Source organism: Anguilla rostrata, chromosome 1 (genome assembly GCF_018555375.3).
Source record: "Anguilla rostrata isolate EN2019 chromosome 1, ASM1855537v3, whole genome shotgun sequence".
NCBI lineage: Eukaryota > Metazoa > Chordata > Actinopteri > Anguilliformes > Anguillidae > Anguilla > Anguilla rostrata.
In genome coordinates, this window is record NC_057933.1 from 68,690,188 (window position 1) to 68,706,857 (window position 16,670).

Genomic DNA, 16,670 nt, shown 5'->3' on the forward strand with positions numbered 1-16,670 from the left:
TTGTGTTATGTGTTCATTAATAGTTTAAATATTTTGAATGTGTAATACTACAATGTAGATAATATTGCAATATACAATAATATACATAAATACCTATTTGTTTAAAAACACAACAGTCAACTGAAAAATAGTGGTATTCGACCTGGTGTGTGTCATATTTTCATATTCCACAGTCCTAGTTCCTGTTCCTGTACTTCAGAAACAGGTAGACTTCTACACAAAGAATACTGTATACAAAATATTTCCAGTTTGGGCAGGCATGCTGATTCTTGTCAAAAACTGTCACATCAATAACAGGTGCTAAAGCAAAAATTTTTGGAGCTGTTAATGCATGTTCAGAACATCACATCTTTCTCCCCAATTATTGAACTTGCTGAAAAATTATTTCTCAAATAATTTATATTATCATTGGAACAAAGGAACTTAACAATATAAGCATGAAGGCAAAATAGATTATCCATGTAACCGTGTGCAAATGAATTGTTCTAAATAATAAAAAACAAAAAAGAATGTATAAGTGTGAATCACATCTAAAGCACAGATCACATTATTGATGGGTGTAATGTGTCATTGACTGAGGTGCATTCTAGTGAATCTCTTTTTGCGTGATGAATTCACAATGCTATTGTGTAAGGTCATTGCGTAAATCACCCATTACCTGGAGAAACATGGGCAACTCAAAAAATATCTCACTCTGGAGGATGGAGAAAGCAATTGCAGGTAAATGGAGAACAGTAACTGTACCTATTACACAACCCCTGAAGGAACCTTGTGTGACCACCACTTAATGGTGCATTAACCCTGTCATGGTAAAGGGTACTTGTTCTCCCTGTGTCCACGTGGGATTCCTCTGGGTATTCAGATGTCCCCCCACAGTCCAAAGATCAGCAGGTTAGGCTAACTGGAGAGTCTACATTTCCTGTAGGTATAAGTGTGCGAGTAAATTGCGTGTGAGTGTGTGTGTTTGTGTGTGCGTGTCCTGTGATGGATTGGCGACCTGTCCAGGATGTATTCATGCCTTTCTCCCAATGCATGCTGGAACACAGCCTAGGAACACAGGCATTGTGTGGCTACAGGAATAGATTTTGGCACCACTGACTTTTAACATCAAAATGGAAACATGATCCAGTGAAAATGCTACAAAATGTTTTGGGTTTTTTTCACAATAACACTTTCCAATGGGAATAACTGTATTCCCAAGAATGCTCTAGCAACTTTTTCATTTAATGATAAACTTAATATTTAAAAAATAAAGATTGTAAGATTGCAATTTAAGAACACCTAAAATAGAGGGCAATTAACAATATCGAGCACTAGATCAAACATACCGAACCGTGTTCCCATTCGGTAACATAATCGATCATTCTTCTTCCACTGTAACCATTTATCCCTGATTGGATTTTTCACAACCGACAGTCGTGCCACTTGCCTTCCTAATTGTTTCACATGCATTGGTTGAATCTGACGCCATTCTACATGAGTAAGCGATGATTGGGTAAGAAGCGGTTCTCTGTGCTCCTCCCTTCCCTGTTTGTCGCGGCACTGCTTCCGCAAGGCCACCATGCCCTCCGGAAGTTAGTTTGTTGTAGTCGGATACTGGAATGAGTGAAAGGTGTCCACATACTGTTTATAAACAAACCGTGCATGGTGGCGAAGGGCAAATAAATATAAACAAGAGACACTAGAATATATTCGCGAACTATTTACAATATACCCAAACCCCGTTTTTTAAACTGTTCACTCCGCTGGAGCCAGACGGAAAGCGAGGCGGGAGGATATGGAGCCCTCGCCGGCAAAAGGGAAACCACAGGGTCGGCTGCTGGTATCCACGACCCTGGACGCAAAAGATGAGCTGGAGGAGGTAAGAGGCACTAAGCGCAGATCTTTTGCACGTGCACGGAACCCTTTCGCGTGAGCGATTACTGTGGAAGCTCAGTTGTATCACAAAACCAACAAGCAGGAGCGCCAACGAGCTGCCAAGCTAGCATAACAAACTATAATTTTATGATTTGGCGATCGATTGCATGATTGAGTGTAATTAATACCTAACTCTAGTCTTCTATCTGCCTGTTTGTCTGACATACTTGGCAGGATACCCATACGCCCAGTTCTTCGAAATTAAAACCCATTACACCTGGAATTTCATTGAAACGTCCGTGTCTGAGACAGTACCTGCGTCTCTCTCTCGGATACTCTCTTTCTCTCTCACACACACCCACACAATGTCAACTGGTGCACAGTCACATAGATGCCAGTGCACCAGTTGACATTGCAAATAAACCGGTGTGTACGTTTATTCATTTATTCATAATAAATATAATCAGGGTTTACTGTAATAAACAATACATATTTTTTATAATTACATTTTGCTTCTAGTTTTTACAGGCAACAGCAAAATGTTCTAATGGATTTATCTCTTCCCTTTTATTTGTCTGCCTCTGCACTCCTGTTTTTCTGTTGTGTTGACGATTCCCTGGGTCAATATGCTTTGTTATTATAATGTTGTCATCTGGCCACGTTGTTTTCATATTGCATTGCCTCTCTAGGTATCCTGGCCTGTGTATCCGTTTTGCTTGCATCTGAGTCTTTCCTTAATCATGATAAACGTCTGTCATCCTTTCTGTGTGTATCAGCGGTTGGAGAGGTGTGTAGGCATCGTCACCACCCTCATTAACGGTCTTTCAGAGCGCGAGGCTAATGATGCCCTCACAGCACACGTGAGTTTCTCTCCTCTACCTCTGTGGTGATCATGCATATTTTCTATACTGCACTTTGTTGCACTGATATGCTGCTTCACACATCGTGTAATTGGATTGTACATTGGACATATGAATAATTACTTCAACTGTTTTTTTCTAATCCCCAATTCCCTTCTGTAGTCGACATAATATACATCAACGCCTAGAAGGATTACAGTGATAATTTTAGTCTCTTTTGCCCTTATTGGGCTGAAATAAATGATAAAATGGGTGTCATTACTGAAAACAATCAAATGCGTGATAATGTAGAGTGTGGGTGGATGATTTCCCCTCACTGCCCTCTCCACCTGTGCTCTTTGCCCCCCCCCCCCCCCCCAGGTGTGTAAAGGCTCCCAGCAGCATGAGGAGGTGTGTCTGGGGCTCTTCTCATTGCTGTTAACAGAGCCCACGCAGGCACAGCGGGTACGGCACCACCCCTCTCTCTCTCTCTCTCTCTCTCTCTCTCTCTCACACAGCACACCCACTCACCTCTAGGCAGTCCCGCAGAAACACAAACTAGTCTGTGTGGGACCTCCCCCCTCCTCCCAATTTACAATCTGTATTGCAGTCCAGGGCTCTACGCTAACATTTTTATTTTAATTTTTTTGAGAAAAAAAAATAAGAAAAAAAACCTTTAGAATTTTTAATATAGTTTATATAATTGCAAAGCTTCATAATTCATTTACAGTAAAAACACCGCTCTCTGCCAATATTTGAAATAACAGGATAGGTTTGATGTATCGGTGGCTGGAATTTGCAATCGCATAATAAGTGAGCAGTGCACAAATATGGATTCTTTTTATTTGTGCCATGTTAGTTTTTAATCATATGCTTGGGGGTTTGGCTTTATAATCATGCAACTATCTAAAAGCTTCAGCACCTGGCAGAAATAGTTTGTGTTCCAGTGTCTGTGAAGTATCTTATTATGGACTAACACAGTGGTCTTTCTGGATGTACAGCAGAATTGCTGCATGAGTAGTGTGTATCGGCTGGCTGGGCATTAGTGTGTTTACTTTGTGTCTTCCCCTCTTCCTGTGCAGTGCTACAGGGACCTGACCCTGGTGAACCGGGACGGGATGAACGTGATCCTGATTAAGATCAACCAGATCCTCATGGAGAAATTCCTCAAGCTGCAGGATGTCTGTCGCACACAGGTGACCCTCATACAGCCTCCCTCCTCAGCAGCACACACACATTCATGCACACACACTCGCGTACACACACACACACACCCATACATATATACACACACACACCCGTACATATATATACACATGCCGGTGCACACATACACACTCGTACCAATATGTGTACACACACACACACACACACACACCCATACATACATATACACATGCAGATGCACACACACACACTCGTACCTATATGTACACACACACACACACACTCTGACCTCCCACCATCCCTCCTTTCTCCCTTCTCTCCTTTAGCCCTTGTAACCGTTTGCCTCTGTGATGTGCACTGGCTGAGTTTTCCATTTGCGGGCTGTCAGATTCATGTGTCTGAGTCATGTGCACTGATTCAGTGAGGAAGCCTTTGACAGGATCACTGTGGTTCTGCTGACTAAACCGTGAACCTGTGGACGTCTGTAACAGCCCCCTTTCTCTCCATGCACTGTGCAGTTGGTGTGGCTGGTGCGGGAGCTGGTGAAGAACGGGGTGATTGGGGCCGATGGGGTCTTGATGACCCTCATGAAGCAGATAGCAGGTCAGTCCTCCCACACATTCGCACATACCAACTTGGCCTGAGTCTGGTACGTCTCCCACGTAATGTCTCTCTTGGCTGGGATTGGCTACGCATTTGTTGTATTCGTGGCAAATCATTGTACTGTTGCACTCTGTTGACTTCTGTGGTTCTTGTTTACTTGTATGCATTTCTTGGCAGGAGGGGACATCTCCAGCAAGAACCTGTGGCTGGCAGAGAACGTGCTGGAAATCGTGGTGGATCAGAGGTGAGTTAGGAGACAGAGGGGGACCAGGGCACAGAGCCATCGGTGTGCTACGGGTGGCAGCTGGACGGGCTCGTCCCGTCGCCCTCTTAGCCCGTGTGTGGCGTTTTTGCAGGGAGTGGGTGCTGAAGAGCGGGATGCTGATCGCCATGTCCGTGTACACGTACCTGCGGCTCATTGTGGATCACCACGGCTCCCCTCAGCTCCTGGTGCTGAGGCAGAAGGAGGTGGACTTCTGCATCGGCCTGCTGAGAGAGAAGGTGAGCTAAGTACTGTACATTTCATAATGTGGACTCAGCGTCATTGTGGGTGTGCAATGAATTGCATCCCCCATTTTTTCCTCTCAACCTCAACCTCTACCTCTCTCTCTCTCTCTCTCTCTCTCTCTCTCTCTCTCTCTCTCTCACTCACTCACTCACTCACTCTCTCTCTCTCTCTCTCTATCTCTCTCCCACTCTCTCTCACTCACTCGCTCTCTCTCTCTCACTCTCTCTCTCTCTCTCTCTCACTCATTCACTCACTCACTCTCTCTCTCTCTCTCCCACTCTCTCTCACTCACTCACTCTCTCTCTCAGTTCATGGACTGCTTCATCATTGGGAGGGACCTGGTGCGGCTGCTGCAGTATGTGGCCAGGATCCCAGAGATGGACCTGCTGTGGAGGGACCTCCTGCACAACCCCCAGACCCTCAGCCCTCAGTTCACTGGTGTGTGTGTGTGTGTGTGTGTGTGTATTTGCATAGGTGTGAGTCCACACTGTGTGTGTGTGTGTGTGTGTGTATATGTGGATGTATTTGTGTAGGTGTGAGTGCACATGGTGTGTGTTTGGATGTGTATATGTGTGTATATTTGTGTAGGTGTGAGTGCACACTGTGTGTGTGTATATTTGTGTAGGTGTGAGTGCACACTACGTGTGTTTGTATGTGTATATGTGTGTATATTTGTGTAGGAGTGAGTGCACGCTTGCCTTGTCTGTCCTGACTCCCCCTCCTCTCCCTCACCCCCCAGGTGTGCTGCAGCTGCTGACCTCCCGCACCTCCCGCAAGTTCCTGGCGTGTCGCCTCACCCCGGACATGGAGACCAAGCTGCTCTTCATGACCTCTCGGGTAACCTGGCTCTGCGCCCGCCGCACCACCCCTGATACTCAGCCTGGACACTCCCGGCAGTTCCCTAAGCTTAGACACTGAGACGGCGAAGCAGACGCATCATCGCACGGGGCGCCATGGGCCCGGGCCACACGGAGCATTAGTAGTAATGTGTGAGAGTGAAATGGCTGCTGAAGCCACCTTTCTCTCTCACGGAGACGCTGCTGACGCCCGTCCCTGACCCCGCCTCTCCTCCTCACAGGTGCGCTTTGGGCAGCAGAAGCGGTACCAGGACTGGTTTCAGAGGCAGTACCTGTCAACGGCAGACAGCCAATCGCTGCGCTGCGACCTGATCCGCTACATCTGTGGGGTGGTTCACCCCTCCAACGAAGTGCTGAGCTCTGACATCCTGCCCCGCTGGGCCATCATTGGCTGGCTGCTCACCACCTGCACCGTAAGGGTCCACCAGCCCCGCTGTGTTTGGTGGAAAGTCGTACAGCCTACTTAAGCAGCAACAATGGTATCAACATCCAGCGACTCGATCACCGTGTGCTAACACTATATTTTTTTCTCCATATTAGTCCAATGTTGCAGCCTCCAATGCCAAACTGGCTCTTTTCTACGACTGGTTGTTTTTCAGTCCAGAGAAGGATAGCATCATGAACATAGGTGAGAGGAGGTGAAGGATGGATGGATTACAGAGCTGGAAATAAAAGATGTCAAATTTGTGTCTCGGTGTACAGTGAAACTTTGTGCCTTGTCACTGTTGGTGCCTGATCGCTCTTCCTCTCTCCTTCTCTTCCTGTCTTTTCCACTCACTCCCTCTCTCATCCTCTCCCTTCACCCCCCCCCCCCCCCCACCCACCCTCTTTTCTCTTCTTCTCTCCTCAGAGCCTGCGATCCTGGTGATGCATCACTCCATGAAACCCCACCCTGCCATTACTGCCACCCTGCTGGACTTCATGTGCAGGGTCAGTCCTGCTACACTTCGCATTGCAGGCGTTTAGCAGATGCTCTTACCATATTAGGAGAATTTCCTTTGTTTTATGAAATGTCTGTTTTACATCAAACAGGCCTGAATGTTGGTGACATTTTTCTGACTTTTTTTTGATGATGCTGATGGTGAATGTGACTTCTTTCTCTCTCTCTCAATCAGATAATCCCTCACTTCTACCCTCCCTTAGAGGGGAACGTGCGGCAGGGCGTCTTCAACTCTCTCACCTTCATCATGGAGAAGAGAGTTCTAGCGTGAGTCTGCCATTCCGCTGACATACACGTGCCTGAACACGTATACACACGTGCGCACCAATGCGCGTACGCTCACAAATACTTACATACACCACGTACATATAGAGCACACTTGCATAGACGTGCATACACCACACACATGCACGCTCGCGTACGCATTCTTACACTACACACACAAATACACACTCACATAAACATACACCTCTCACATGTGCACTCACATATACTGTACACACAGCACACATGTATTTCACACTCACATATACATACATACACCACACACATACCTATAATACACACACTCACATAGGTACATACACCAAACACACATAGTACACATTTGCATATACATACTTACATGTGTACTCACACACTCACTCATTTGAGAAATTGTCAGTAATAATCGCACCTCTCCCCTCTCTCTCTCAGTCACCTGGCTCCCCTTTTTGATAACCCAAAACTGGACCGGGAGCTGCGGTCCATGCTGAGGGACCGCTTCCCAGAATTCTGCAGCTCCCCCTCTCCTCCAGTCGAGGGTGAGAAAGGCACGGCTCCTACTTTTGTTTTTTGTGCCATGCAGCTTCATCAGGCTTCAACCAAAGGAATTATTGTTTATGCTGTAGCCAGTTCAGTCTTACTGGGAAAGCATGACCTCAGCATTGCAGAAACAATAATAGTCTGGGCCCTGTGGAGTCCCAAAGGTGTTGCTGAACAGCACAGCCAGTCCAAAGCACTTGTTTTTGGTGCACTAATGTGACCTGTGGTCCTGAATCAAATCCTGACCACTGCTTATGGTTGCTAGCGATCAACACTGGTTTAGGCACTGTTCAGAACTGAACATTCTAAATTTGGCAGGGGGATTTTTAAAAAAGATGTCAAAATATTATCCCGCTCGACTTGCATAATTGCAATGAAAGAGCCCTGTTCAGCACTGGAAGATTATATAACCAGCTACACGGTCCAGTTATTATAATGCTAGCTCACCTGCTAGAGCCTTGTTCTCACGGCAACTTGAAAAAACTAAAACCTTGAAATAAGGCGGGGGTCCAAATGCAACAGCTTTAGCTGGCTTGAGTTTCGACCAATAAACGAATGGGACTGGAATCTCCCTGCTGGAGTCATTGCAGTTTTTCCTGTGCATGACATCTATGAATTGTGAAGTTTGTTGTTTTTTAACATTTGTCTGTGGACAGTTGAAATGGAAATTAAAATTATAACTTCAATTCAAAACACAGAAAAAAGGGTTGCAAAAAGCCATAAATAATTTCAAAATGATGTAACATTATATGATTTTGTGTACAGGTCAAAATATTGTGTACATAACGTGCACATTGTTCATATTCTTAGATGGGTTTATACTGTATGTTCCCCTGTTAAATCTGACACACTCAAATCTGACACACACTACCTCCTGTTGATGCACAGTTAAAATGGAGGAGTCTGCTTCCTTGGAAATGGACAATCATGTTCTGGACAAGGAAGATGGTTGCTATGACAATACGGAGGCAGCGTTCAGTGATGATGAAGAGGAACTGAACAGCAAGGGTGAGAGGGCGTATGCACGCTAGTCAGATTTCACTATAAGTGCAGGCTTGTTTATGCAGAAGTCACTTTGTGATCGCGTTGCATCCATCTAGATTCACATTGAACTTTTTTTTATTCTGCACTGAAACTGAATTCATGTTGCTTTCGCATTGTGTTAACTTTGGCCCTTGTCCAATGTTGCTTCCTCCAAGGCAAGAAGCGCGAGTTCAGGTTCCACCCTATCAAAGAAGCGTATATTGAGGAGCCTGCTGATATCACACCCTTTGTGGACCAATTGGATGACACGTTAAAGGAGAAGATGTTGCAGCTGCAGAAGGAGAGGTGAGTGGCGCAAAGGATGCTGGGGTTTGCATTTTCACAGCGTAAGCACGGACCCGATCCTCATGTCCTTCCTCCCCTCTCACACAGCGATACTGAGATGCAGTGTGAGGTGATGCAGGATATAGTGGACCTAATTTTGGAGGTAAGTGCAAATTGGGTTTCATTTCTTCCCCAGTTTATTCAGATAGTCCCCATTGGTGTTTCACCTTCTGATGTGCAGCAGCTGCAAAGGACACCAGGCATTAGGGTGAAGTGCATTATCGCTGATGATGACCCGAGACTCCCGCGCCCCTCTCTCTCTCTCTCAGGAGGACTTTGACGCGGAGCAGATGTCCTCTCTGGCCTCCTGTCTGGCGGAGCTGTTTAAGGGTCACTTCCGGAGCGACGTGCTGCCCGACGAGATCACAGAAGAGTAAGTGGGTCCGTCAGACCGACTGGACGGAGGACGGAGTGTAGCACAGTGGGTAGGGAACTGGACTTGTAACCGAAAGGTCGCAGGTTCGATTCCCGGGTAGGCCACTGCCGTTGTACCCTTGAGCAAGGTACTTAACCTGCATTGCTTCAGTATATATCCAGCTGTATAAATGGATACAATGTAAAATGCTATGTAAAAAAGTTGTGTAAGTCGCTCTGGATAAGAGCGTCTGCTAAATGCCTGTAATGTAAATGTAAATGTAATGACTGGCTGCAACATTACTGCCAATATTTTTGGATGAGATGTGGAATGTCGGGTGTCCGCACACTTTTGGCCACGTTGTGCATCTGAACATTATTTGGATGGTACATTTTATGCAGCACCGTTAAGATGCACGTGTACTTTGTGCAGGTCCCTGGAGGAGTCCGTGAGCAAGCCCGTGTGCCTGATCTTCAGGAACCTGTGTCAGATGCAGGAGGACAACAGCGGCTTCTCCGTGCTGCTGGACATGCTGGCCGAGCTGTACCAGAAACAGCCCAAGATCGGCTACCACCTGCTGTACTACCTCAAAGCCAGGTGAGCCGGGGTCTCTGGAGTGCCCTGGGAAACCTGTACTTCTTATTACTGGTCGGTTCAGAATATGGAGACGCTGCCAAGCGACCATCAAACCCCGCTGTTAGCTCTGTAACGCTAGTCTCTTAACGCACAGCAGTGTGGCAGTGAAGGGCCGTGTTTGGCGTGATGAAGAGAGCTTGTTCTCGGGGCGTGGCCGCGTGCCTGTGAGCGTGTCTTGTGTGCCCCGCAGCAAAGCGGCGATGGGGAAGATGAGCCTGTACGAGGCCTTCGCTCAGGCCACGGCGCTGGGCGACCTGCACACCTGCCTGATGATGGACATGAAGGCCTGCCAGGAGGACGACGTCCGGCTGCTCTGCTACCTCACCCCCTCCATCTACTCAGAGGTCCGTTTGCCCGGGCATGCAGAGTTTTCACTTTACCGCTTATGCGGTTAAATGATGAGAATTCAGTAAGCATTTTAAATGCCCCCTCCCCCCATAAAAAAAACATTTAAATGCTTTCTGAAATTGGATGCTTTTTTTTTCTTTAAAGATATTAAGCATATTTTGCGAACCCTGCTTAAGTGTTGTCTTCCCCCCCCCCCCCCCCATTTTAATGGAGGTTTCCATTTTATGGTAAAGGTTTCTATGTAGTCTGTTCCATGTACTCTGACCTTAAGATGCGGTAAAGCGTCTGAGCTTCTCATAGCTTACTGTAGCACTCTCAGCGCCTCGTTCTCTCTCTCTCTCCCCGCAGTTTCCAGACGAGACTCTTCGTAGCGGCGAGCTGCTCAACATGATAGTGGCTGTAATTGACTCAACACAGGTATGGTGAACACGTATGTGCAGCAGTAGATCAGCAGTGGGCCTTCAGTAAAAGTGGAGTGGAGCCGTCTGGTGATGACTGGGCTGTTCTCTGCAGCTGCAGGCAGGAAGTGGTGCAGGAAGCATTGCGTCCTGCGTGTCGTACAGTTATGTATGCACAATGAACAGTACTGTCTCATGAATGCTTGCTTGAGCGCGCTCTTGTCTCCTGTCTTCCATCAGCTGCAGGAGCTGATGTGCCACGTGATGATGGGGAACCTGGTCATGTTTCGGAAAGACTCTGTTCTGAATATCCTCAGTGAGTTCTGCACCCCCGGGCTCCCGTATATCACTGGCTGACACTGACGGATCGTTCGGGTTGATTGGCCTACTGAGACACAGGCACATGCCCCCCCCCCCCCAAAGATGGCATCCTTACACATGCCACCAAGTTGTTTTCTGGCTTAAAATTCACTTGTGTGTCTACAAAATGGTAAACTAAACTATTGCTTGGATTTTTCTGGACATTCTCAGTTGTTCAGCTGGCCACATTGTTATATTACTGTTACATTAAAATTTAGCAGGATACACCTCAACTTTGACTTGAAAATGTAACTTTATCAACTGCTTTTATTATTTTCATTTTTATTTCCACTCATCGTAATGTCATACCGTTGAGTAAATAACCTCAAGTTGCTTAATATCACCAGGCTGTGTGCTGTCATCAGCCATGTAGCCAGTAATCATGTGCTAGTCACAGTGCAAAATTGCAGTGTTTCAGGGTGTATCACAGCACCTGTGTTAGCGCAGTGCTGTGTGCGTCAGTACACGGTCAGGGGGCGTAACCAGGCGATCGTTGCTCTGCTACAGTTCAGTCTCTGGACTGGGAGACGTTTGAGCAGTACAGCACCTGGCAGCTGTTCCTGGCCCACAGCATCCCCCTGGAGACAATCATTCCCATCCTGCAGCACTTAAAATACAAGGGTGAGGGTCGCCCTGCGCCGCTGTTCATTTATATTCATTGTGCATTACACCGTGCCAGGCAACATTCAATGGCACTATGGCGTTATATAGCATATAGCGATTGTGGCAGGATTGAGAGTAATGCTTTTTGGATTGGATTAATGTTCTGCACTGTGTTTCAATTATGTTAATTGTGAAACTCACTCACAATACATTTTGGTCCACACACACACACACGCCACACGCCGTTCCATTTTGCCATATCAGTCACTGTTCTGAAAATACTCTCTGTTGCTGTAGAACACCCTGAGGCCCTGTCCTGTCTACTCCTGCAGCTCCGCAAAGAAAAGTGAGTCTTCCTTCCAATTTGTGTAATAATACTGTTTATTTGTTGGCTGGTTCTGACCTAGCATACCCACTGTTCCCACAAGCCATGGCTTATACACGTGTGTGAATGTATGTGTCCGTGTGTATGCGTGTGTGTGTGAACGCGCCCTGCAGGCGCATGGATTTTAACTTGAATCTGTGCCCCCCAGGCCCACGGAGGAGATGGTGAAGATGGTGCTGAGCCGGCCCTGCCACCCGGAGGACCAGTTCACCACCAGCATCCTGCGCCACTGGGCGGCCAAGCACGACGACGTGCTGGGGGAGCACATCAAGGCCCTGCTCATCAAGAACAACAACCTGCCGCGCAAGCGCCAGAGGTGGCCCCACCGCCGCGCCCCGCCCCGCCGCACGTCGCCCGTTCACTAGCGCCCATCTGATAGCGCCCGCCCGCTACCGCCCGCCATCCGCCCTCCTCCCCTCTCCTGGGGACAGGCTTTTTTGTTCCATCTGTTAAAATGCACACCCATTTCAGAGCACAGATTTGGATATTTACCTAGTGATACAAAAACGCAGCCTGTTCCCCACGCCTTCTTAGAAGGAAATGCTTTGGTACTGCCTCTATTCTCACTGTTTTCTCACTCACCTGCTTTCTTTCTCGCTCTTTTTCCCTGTTTTTTTTCCTTTCTTAGTCTGCGAAGCTCCAGCAGTAAGCTGGCTCAGCTGACCTTAGAGCAGATCCTGGAGCACATGGACAACCTGCGGCTGAACCTCATCAACACCAAGCACAACTGTGAGCCTTAAACACAGGGACATACGCCAAAGCCCTGCACTGCACGCAAGGAGGACACACACTGCCACTCTCACACACTTGCACCACCGTCTGCCAGCAGCAAACAGTGAAAACACAGCATTCAGCATTACAGTCCCATCCATTGAGAAAGAATTATGCTTCACACCATTATCACATGCTAAAATTCACCCTAATAAACGAGCACATTTTATTTATTGTACAACACTGAATTTGCGAATCACAGCCGAGTTGGTTTCACTCATTTTGTTCTGGCGGTTCCCTGACCTTTGACCCTTTCCGTCTGTGTCTCTCAGTCTTCACCCAGACGCCCATCCTGCAGGCGCTGCAGCATGTCCAGGCCAGCTGTGATGAAGCGCACAAGATGAGGTGAGTTACCGCCCGTGCTAAAGCTCAACGTGTGAAAGTTAACCTGGTGGAGTTGAAAAGATGTTTTGGAACAGGCTGTGGTCCTCACCACAAGATTCAATGTAAAAAAGTGCATTGGGCAAAGTAGGTCTGAAGTAGGTGTAATGAGGGAAGAGTCTTTTCACTCTTCACTGTTTATGTCACACGGGACAGTGCGCTGTGGTGCTGTACAATGGGTGGGCTGGTTGTTGGGGTTTTCAGAAAGCAGGCTCTCCCTTTCTTCCTCCTGCCAGGTTCAGTGAACTTTTCTCATTGGCTGAGGAGTATGAGGACTCTACTAAGCCCCCGAAGTCACGGCGCAAAGCCGCAGCGACCAGCGTGCGAGCCCGGAAGGGCGCGGCCCCGCCCGCCAGCAACGAGGAAGAGAGCGCGTCCAGCAGCGCTTCGGTCAGTCCCGCCTCTCAGCGTCCGTGCGCCTGCACGGGTGTCCGTGTTACGATAATGGTGTCTGTGAATTTTCTTTGGCTTTGAAGAGCAATGCCATATGATTGGGAAGCAGCTATAAAATCTGCCTGTCTTTATTCTGGACCACTGATGGTGCGCTTTTTGGCCATGCGCTCTAATGCCTGTGTCCTTACTCATTCCTTTGCTAACTGCACCTGATTCTCTCCATGCCAGGAAGAGGAAGACTCCAAGCCAAAAGCCCCGAAACGAAAGAGGAAAGGCTCGTCTGCTGTGGGTTCTGACAGCGACTGAGACACGCCTACTGACTCTGCCCATTATTGTGATGTCATTGGGGAGACGCCCACTGCCTTACTTTGCTCCTCCAATGCTGAGCAGCCCCTGCCCAAAAAAACAGTCCCACTGCCAGGGGGAGGGTACCTACTTGCAACCACTGTCAAGAAGCTTGGTGTGGAGACAAGCCCCTCCCCCCACCTCACTGCTCATTGGCTGTTTAAAGTGAGTGTGGCTTGGGAGGTAAGGCAGGCATTGGGACAAATAGATATGTTTAAAAGCTTCTGTCACTGTGGCTGAGACAGACTGGATTGACAGACTCAAGAGATCCTGCATTGCAGACAGGAATGCACGACTTCTGAGGATGAAATTGAAGTGCCCCCCTCCCCCAATGCCAGCTTCTCACACACAGGAGTGTGTGACACTGTACACTGAGGTCTGCTGTTACTCTTCCGTTACCCTGGGGGTACGGCTTTGACTTTTGAGACCCCTTCTGTTTTTCGAGCCATGACTCAACAAGACCTCCCACCCCTTTGAGTCTTCTCAAACAACTCTTAACTGAAACAATGGACTAATTATCCGTACCTTGAAAACTAAGGTTGCTGTTGATGACAAAGAAGACTAATGCAGTACTTCAAGTGATGCACAATGCTTGTGTTCATAGGCTCACAGCTGTTTTCTGTTGTGGAGAATACAGGTTTCACTGGGCTGGGAAACGAGTTTGGTAAAATAGACCTTCCCTTGAAATTCTCCATATATATCCAAACCCTGCCAACACCATCCTATACTCTGACAAATGGGTATAGAAGCTGCTTGCTACACCCCATGCATGGTGTTGACATTCACCCTCCTCTTGTCTAGTTTACTGCCGTGGATGTCTGAACTGTGAACTGTAGAGAGACCTCTGCATGGTGACCAGTCTGATAACTTTACTGTACATGGGGAACATGCAAGGATCAGCAGAAAAGGACTCAAGTGTCCAAAACACAACAACCCACGTGACTTTTTTTAATCACCTGTTTCAATTGACTTATTTTCATACACAAAAGATCCTAACTGTGCTAATGAGAATAAAAGGATGTAAATTGTGCTTTGAACTTGTGATTTTGCCAGAAATTGAGACTGTTGTAGTTTTCTTCCAATTAATGATTGCATTGATTTATCTGCAGTTATGAAACTAGGTTACAAGGGAGGATGTTCAGTTTACTGATTCAAATAGCCGCACACAATACAATGACTAAATATCACTCTCCTCTGTTTAAATCTTTGCTGTGTTTTCAGTGCATCATAATAAGCTGTGTCAGTGTTTGAATCTGGCGACACCAAATGCAAAATCGCATTATTTAGCATTAAACTGTTGGAAATAGGTAGTCTTAAATTTCATGTCCCCAGAAAGATGTGGAAAAGATACATCTCCAAAAAAATTCAAAGGGTCTTTAAGGCAGACTGTTTTAATATTAACATGGTTTGACCAAAAAAGGAAAGAAAGACCAAGTACCAATTGGACTGGCGTCTAGAAGCACAACAGTTCTTTGCTGGAAATTACTGTGACTCCCATGAGAAGAGAAAAGAAACAGACACAAATAAATTAGAACACATTTTATTTTATGATATCAGGCTCATGGCACAAAAGAACGACAACATTTCATCAAAGTTATGTATACTATTCCAGCATTCTATGCATTGTTGTCATGGTCTCTAGTGGGACAGTGCATTTTTTTCCGGTTTAATGTCAATGGAATGTCGCTTTTCCACGCAGCGACTTGGTTTTAGTGTCCTCAGGGCGGCCAGGCGCTTCTTTAGCAGCCGCTGCAGCCTCCCTCTCCCCGGGGACGCAGACGCTGGAGGTATGGACAGTCGTGAATCGAGGCTCGTCTGCAAGCTCTGTGGGTAGGTTTCAGAATGGCGGGGGTCACAGCTAAAAGAAGTCGCAGTGCCGCAAGAAAAGGAGCGCAAGGTTCTTATCGTCCGGGGGAATTTCTCGATATCGGAAAGTGGGTAGGATTGTGTTCGGACAATCCGCGAGGAAGACATGGTGCTGAGTGTGAGGTGTTTTCCCCCTCCAGTTCCAGAGATGTAAAACCGTGGAATTTCGTCTTCGAAAAAGAGCGATTCCCTTCGCCGAACGCTTGGGCTTTCTCCCAGAGTGAGAAAGCCGTATGGGGTGGTGATTTTGGGCAGGTGTGGGATAGACATTGCAGCCCGCGACAATGGGTCCGATAAATCCTCCCTGGCAATTTCTCCCCAGAATATAAGATCTGACTCCGGTCCTGGGTTGCATACTCGGTGCGAAGCTGGAGAATGCGGCAAACAGGTCATTGTATGCCGGCGCGAAACATGGGGGGACCCCAACGTAGATTCATCCAGTCCACATGAATTTTGCGCACGTGTCCGGCGCGATGGAGCCAGGGCTGGGATGGTAAACTTGGGTACGCGATCAGGAGTCACCACCATATCCCGCAGTGACACTTGTCTCGTCTTCATTGCCCGTGGGGTGCCCCGACCCCCCGACAGCGCAGAGGATCCATTTCGTTTGTATTCCGGAGCACATGTCCCAATGACAGAAGGGTGTCTAGTTTGGATCACTGTCAGAGTCGGCATTTCACAGATTATTTCCTTAATTGTTAATTTATTTCAGTCGTACTTGGAGTTATGGTGAATATCAGAGGTTCCTCATAAACTGTTACTATCAGTAACTGTGAGGCGGTAGGCTAACAGTTATTTGATCTGCTCATAGTTTGATATCGTTTCATTAAAATAAATAGTAGCCTATGTCTATTTTCCACAGGTTACACAATTTGACGAGGAAGAA

At 47.1% G+C, this 16,670-nt stretch overlaps 1 protein-coding gene across 2 annotated transcripts; it reads left to right on the plus strand.

Annotated features, from left to right (window-relative positions):
* The first annotated feature begins 1,529 nt into the window (after positions 1-1,529).
* LOC135264300 (integrator complex subunit 3) lies at positions 1,530-14,955 on the plus strand. Of its 2 annotated transcripts, none has more exons than XM_064353165.1 (29): positions 1,530-1,861; positions 2,634-2,717; positions 3,078-3,161; positions 3,779-3,892; positions 4,382-4,466; positions 4,644-4,710; positions 4,823-4,967; positions 5,283-5,412; positions 5,714-5,811; positions 6,053-6,244; positions 6,372-6,459; positions 6,682-6,761; positions 6,947-7,038; positions 7,468-7,583; positions 8,464-8,583; positions 8,775-8,904; positions 8,992-9,046; positions 9,213-9,316; positions 9,731-9,895; positions 10,125-10,278; positions 10,631-10,699; positions 10,921-10,996; positions 11,548-11,661; positions 11,941-11,989; positions 12,177-12,344; positions 12,657-12,757; positions 13,072-13,144; positions 13,417-13,570; positions 13,802-14,955. In XM_064353165.1, exons 1-29 carry the CDS (start codon positions 1,778-1,780, stop codon positions 13,877-13,879), a joined length of 3,069 nt encoding a protein of 1,022 aa, XP_064209235.1. In that variant the 5' UTR covers positions 1,530-1,777; the 3' UTR covers positions 13,880-14,955. The 2 variants fall into 2 exon arrangements, with proteins under 2 accessions (XP_064209235.1, XP_064209242.1); XM_064353172.1 differs by having other exon boundaries at positions 7,468-7,574.
* Positions 14,956-16,670: the final 1,715 nt, after the last annotated feature.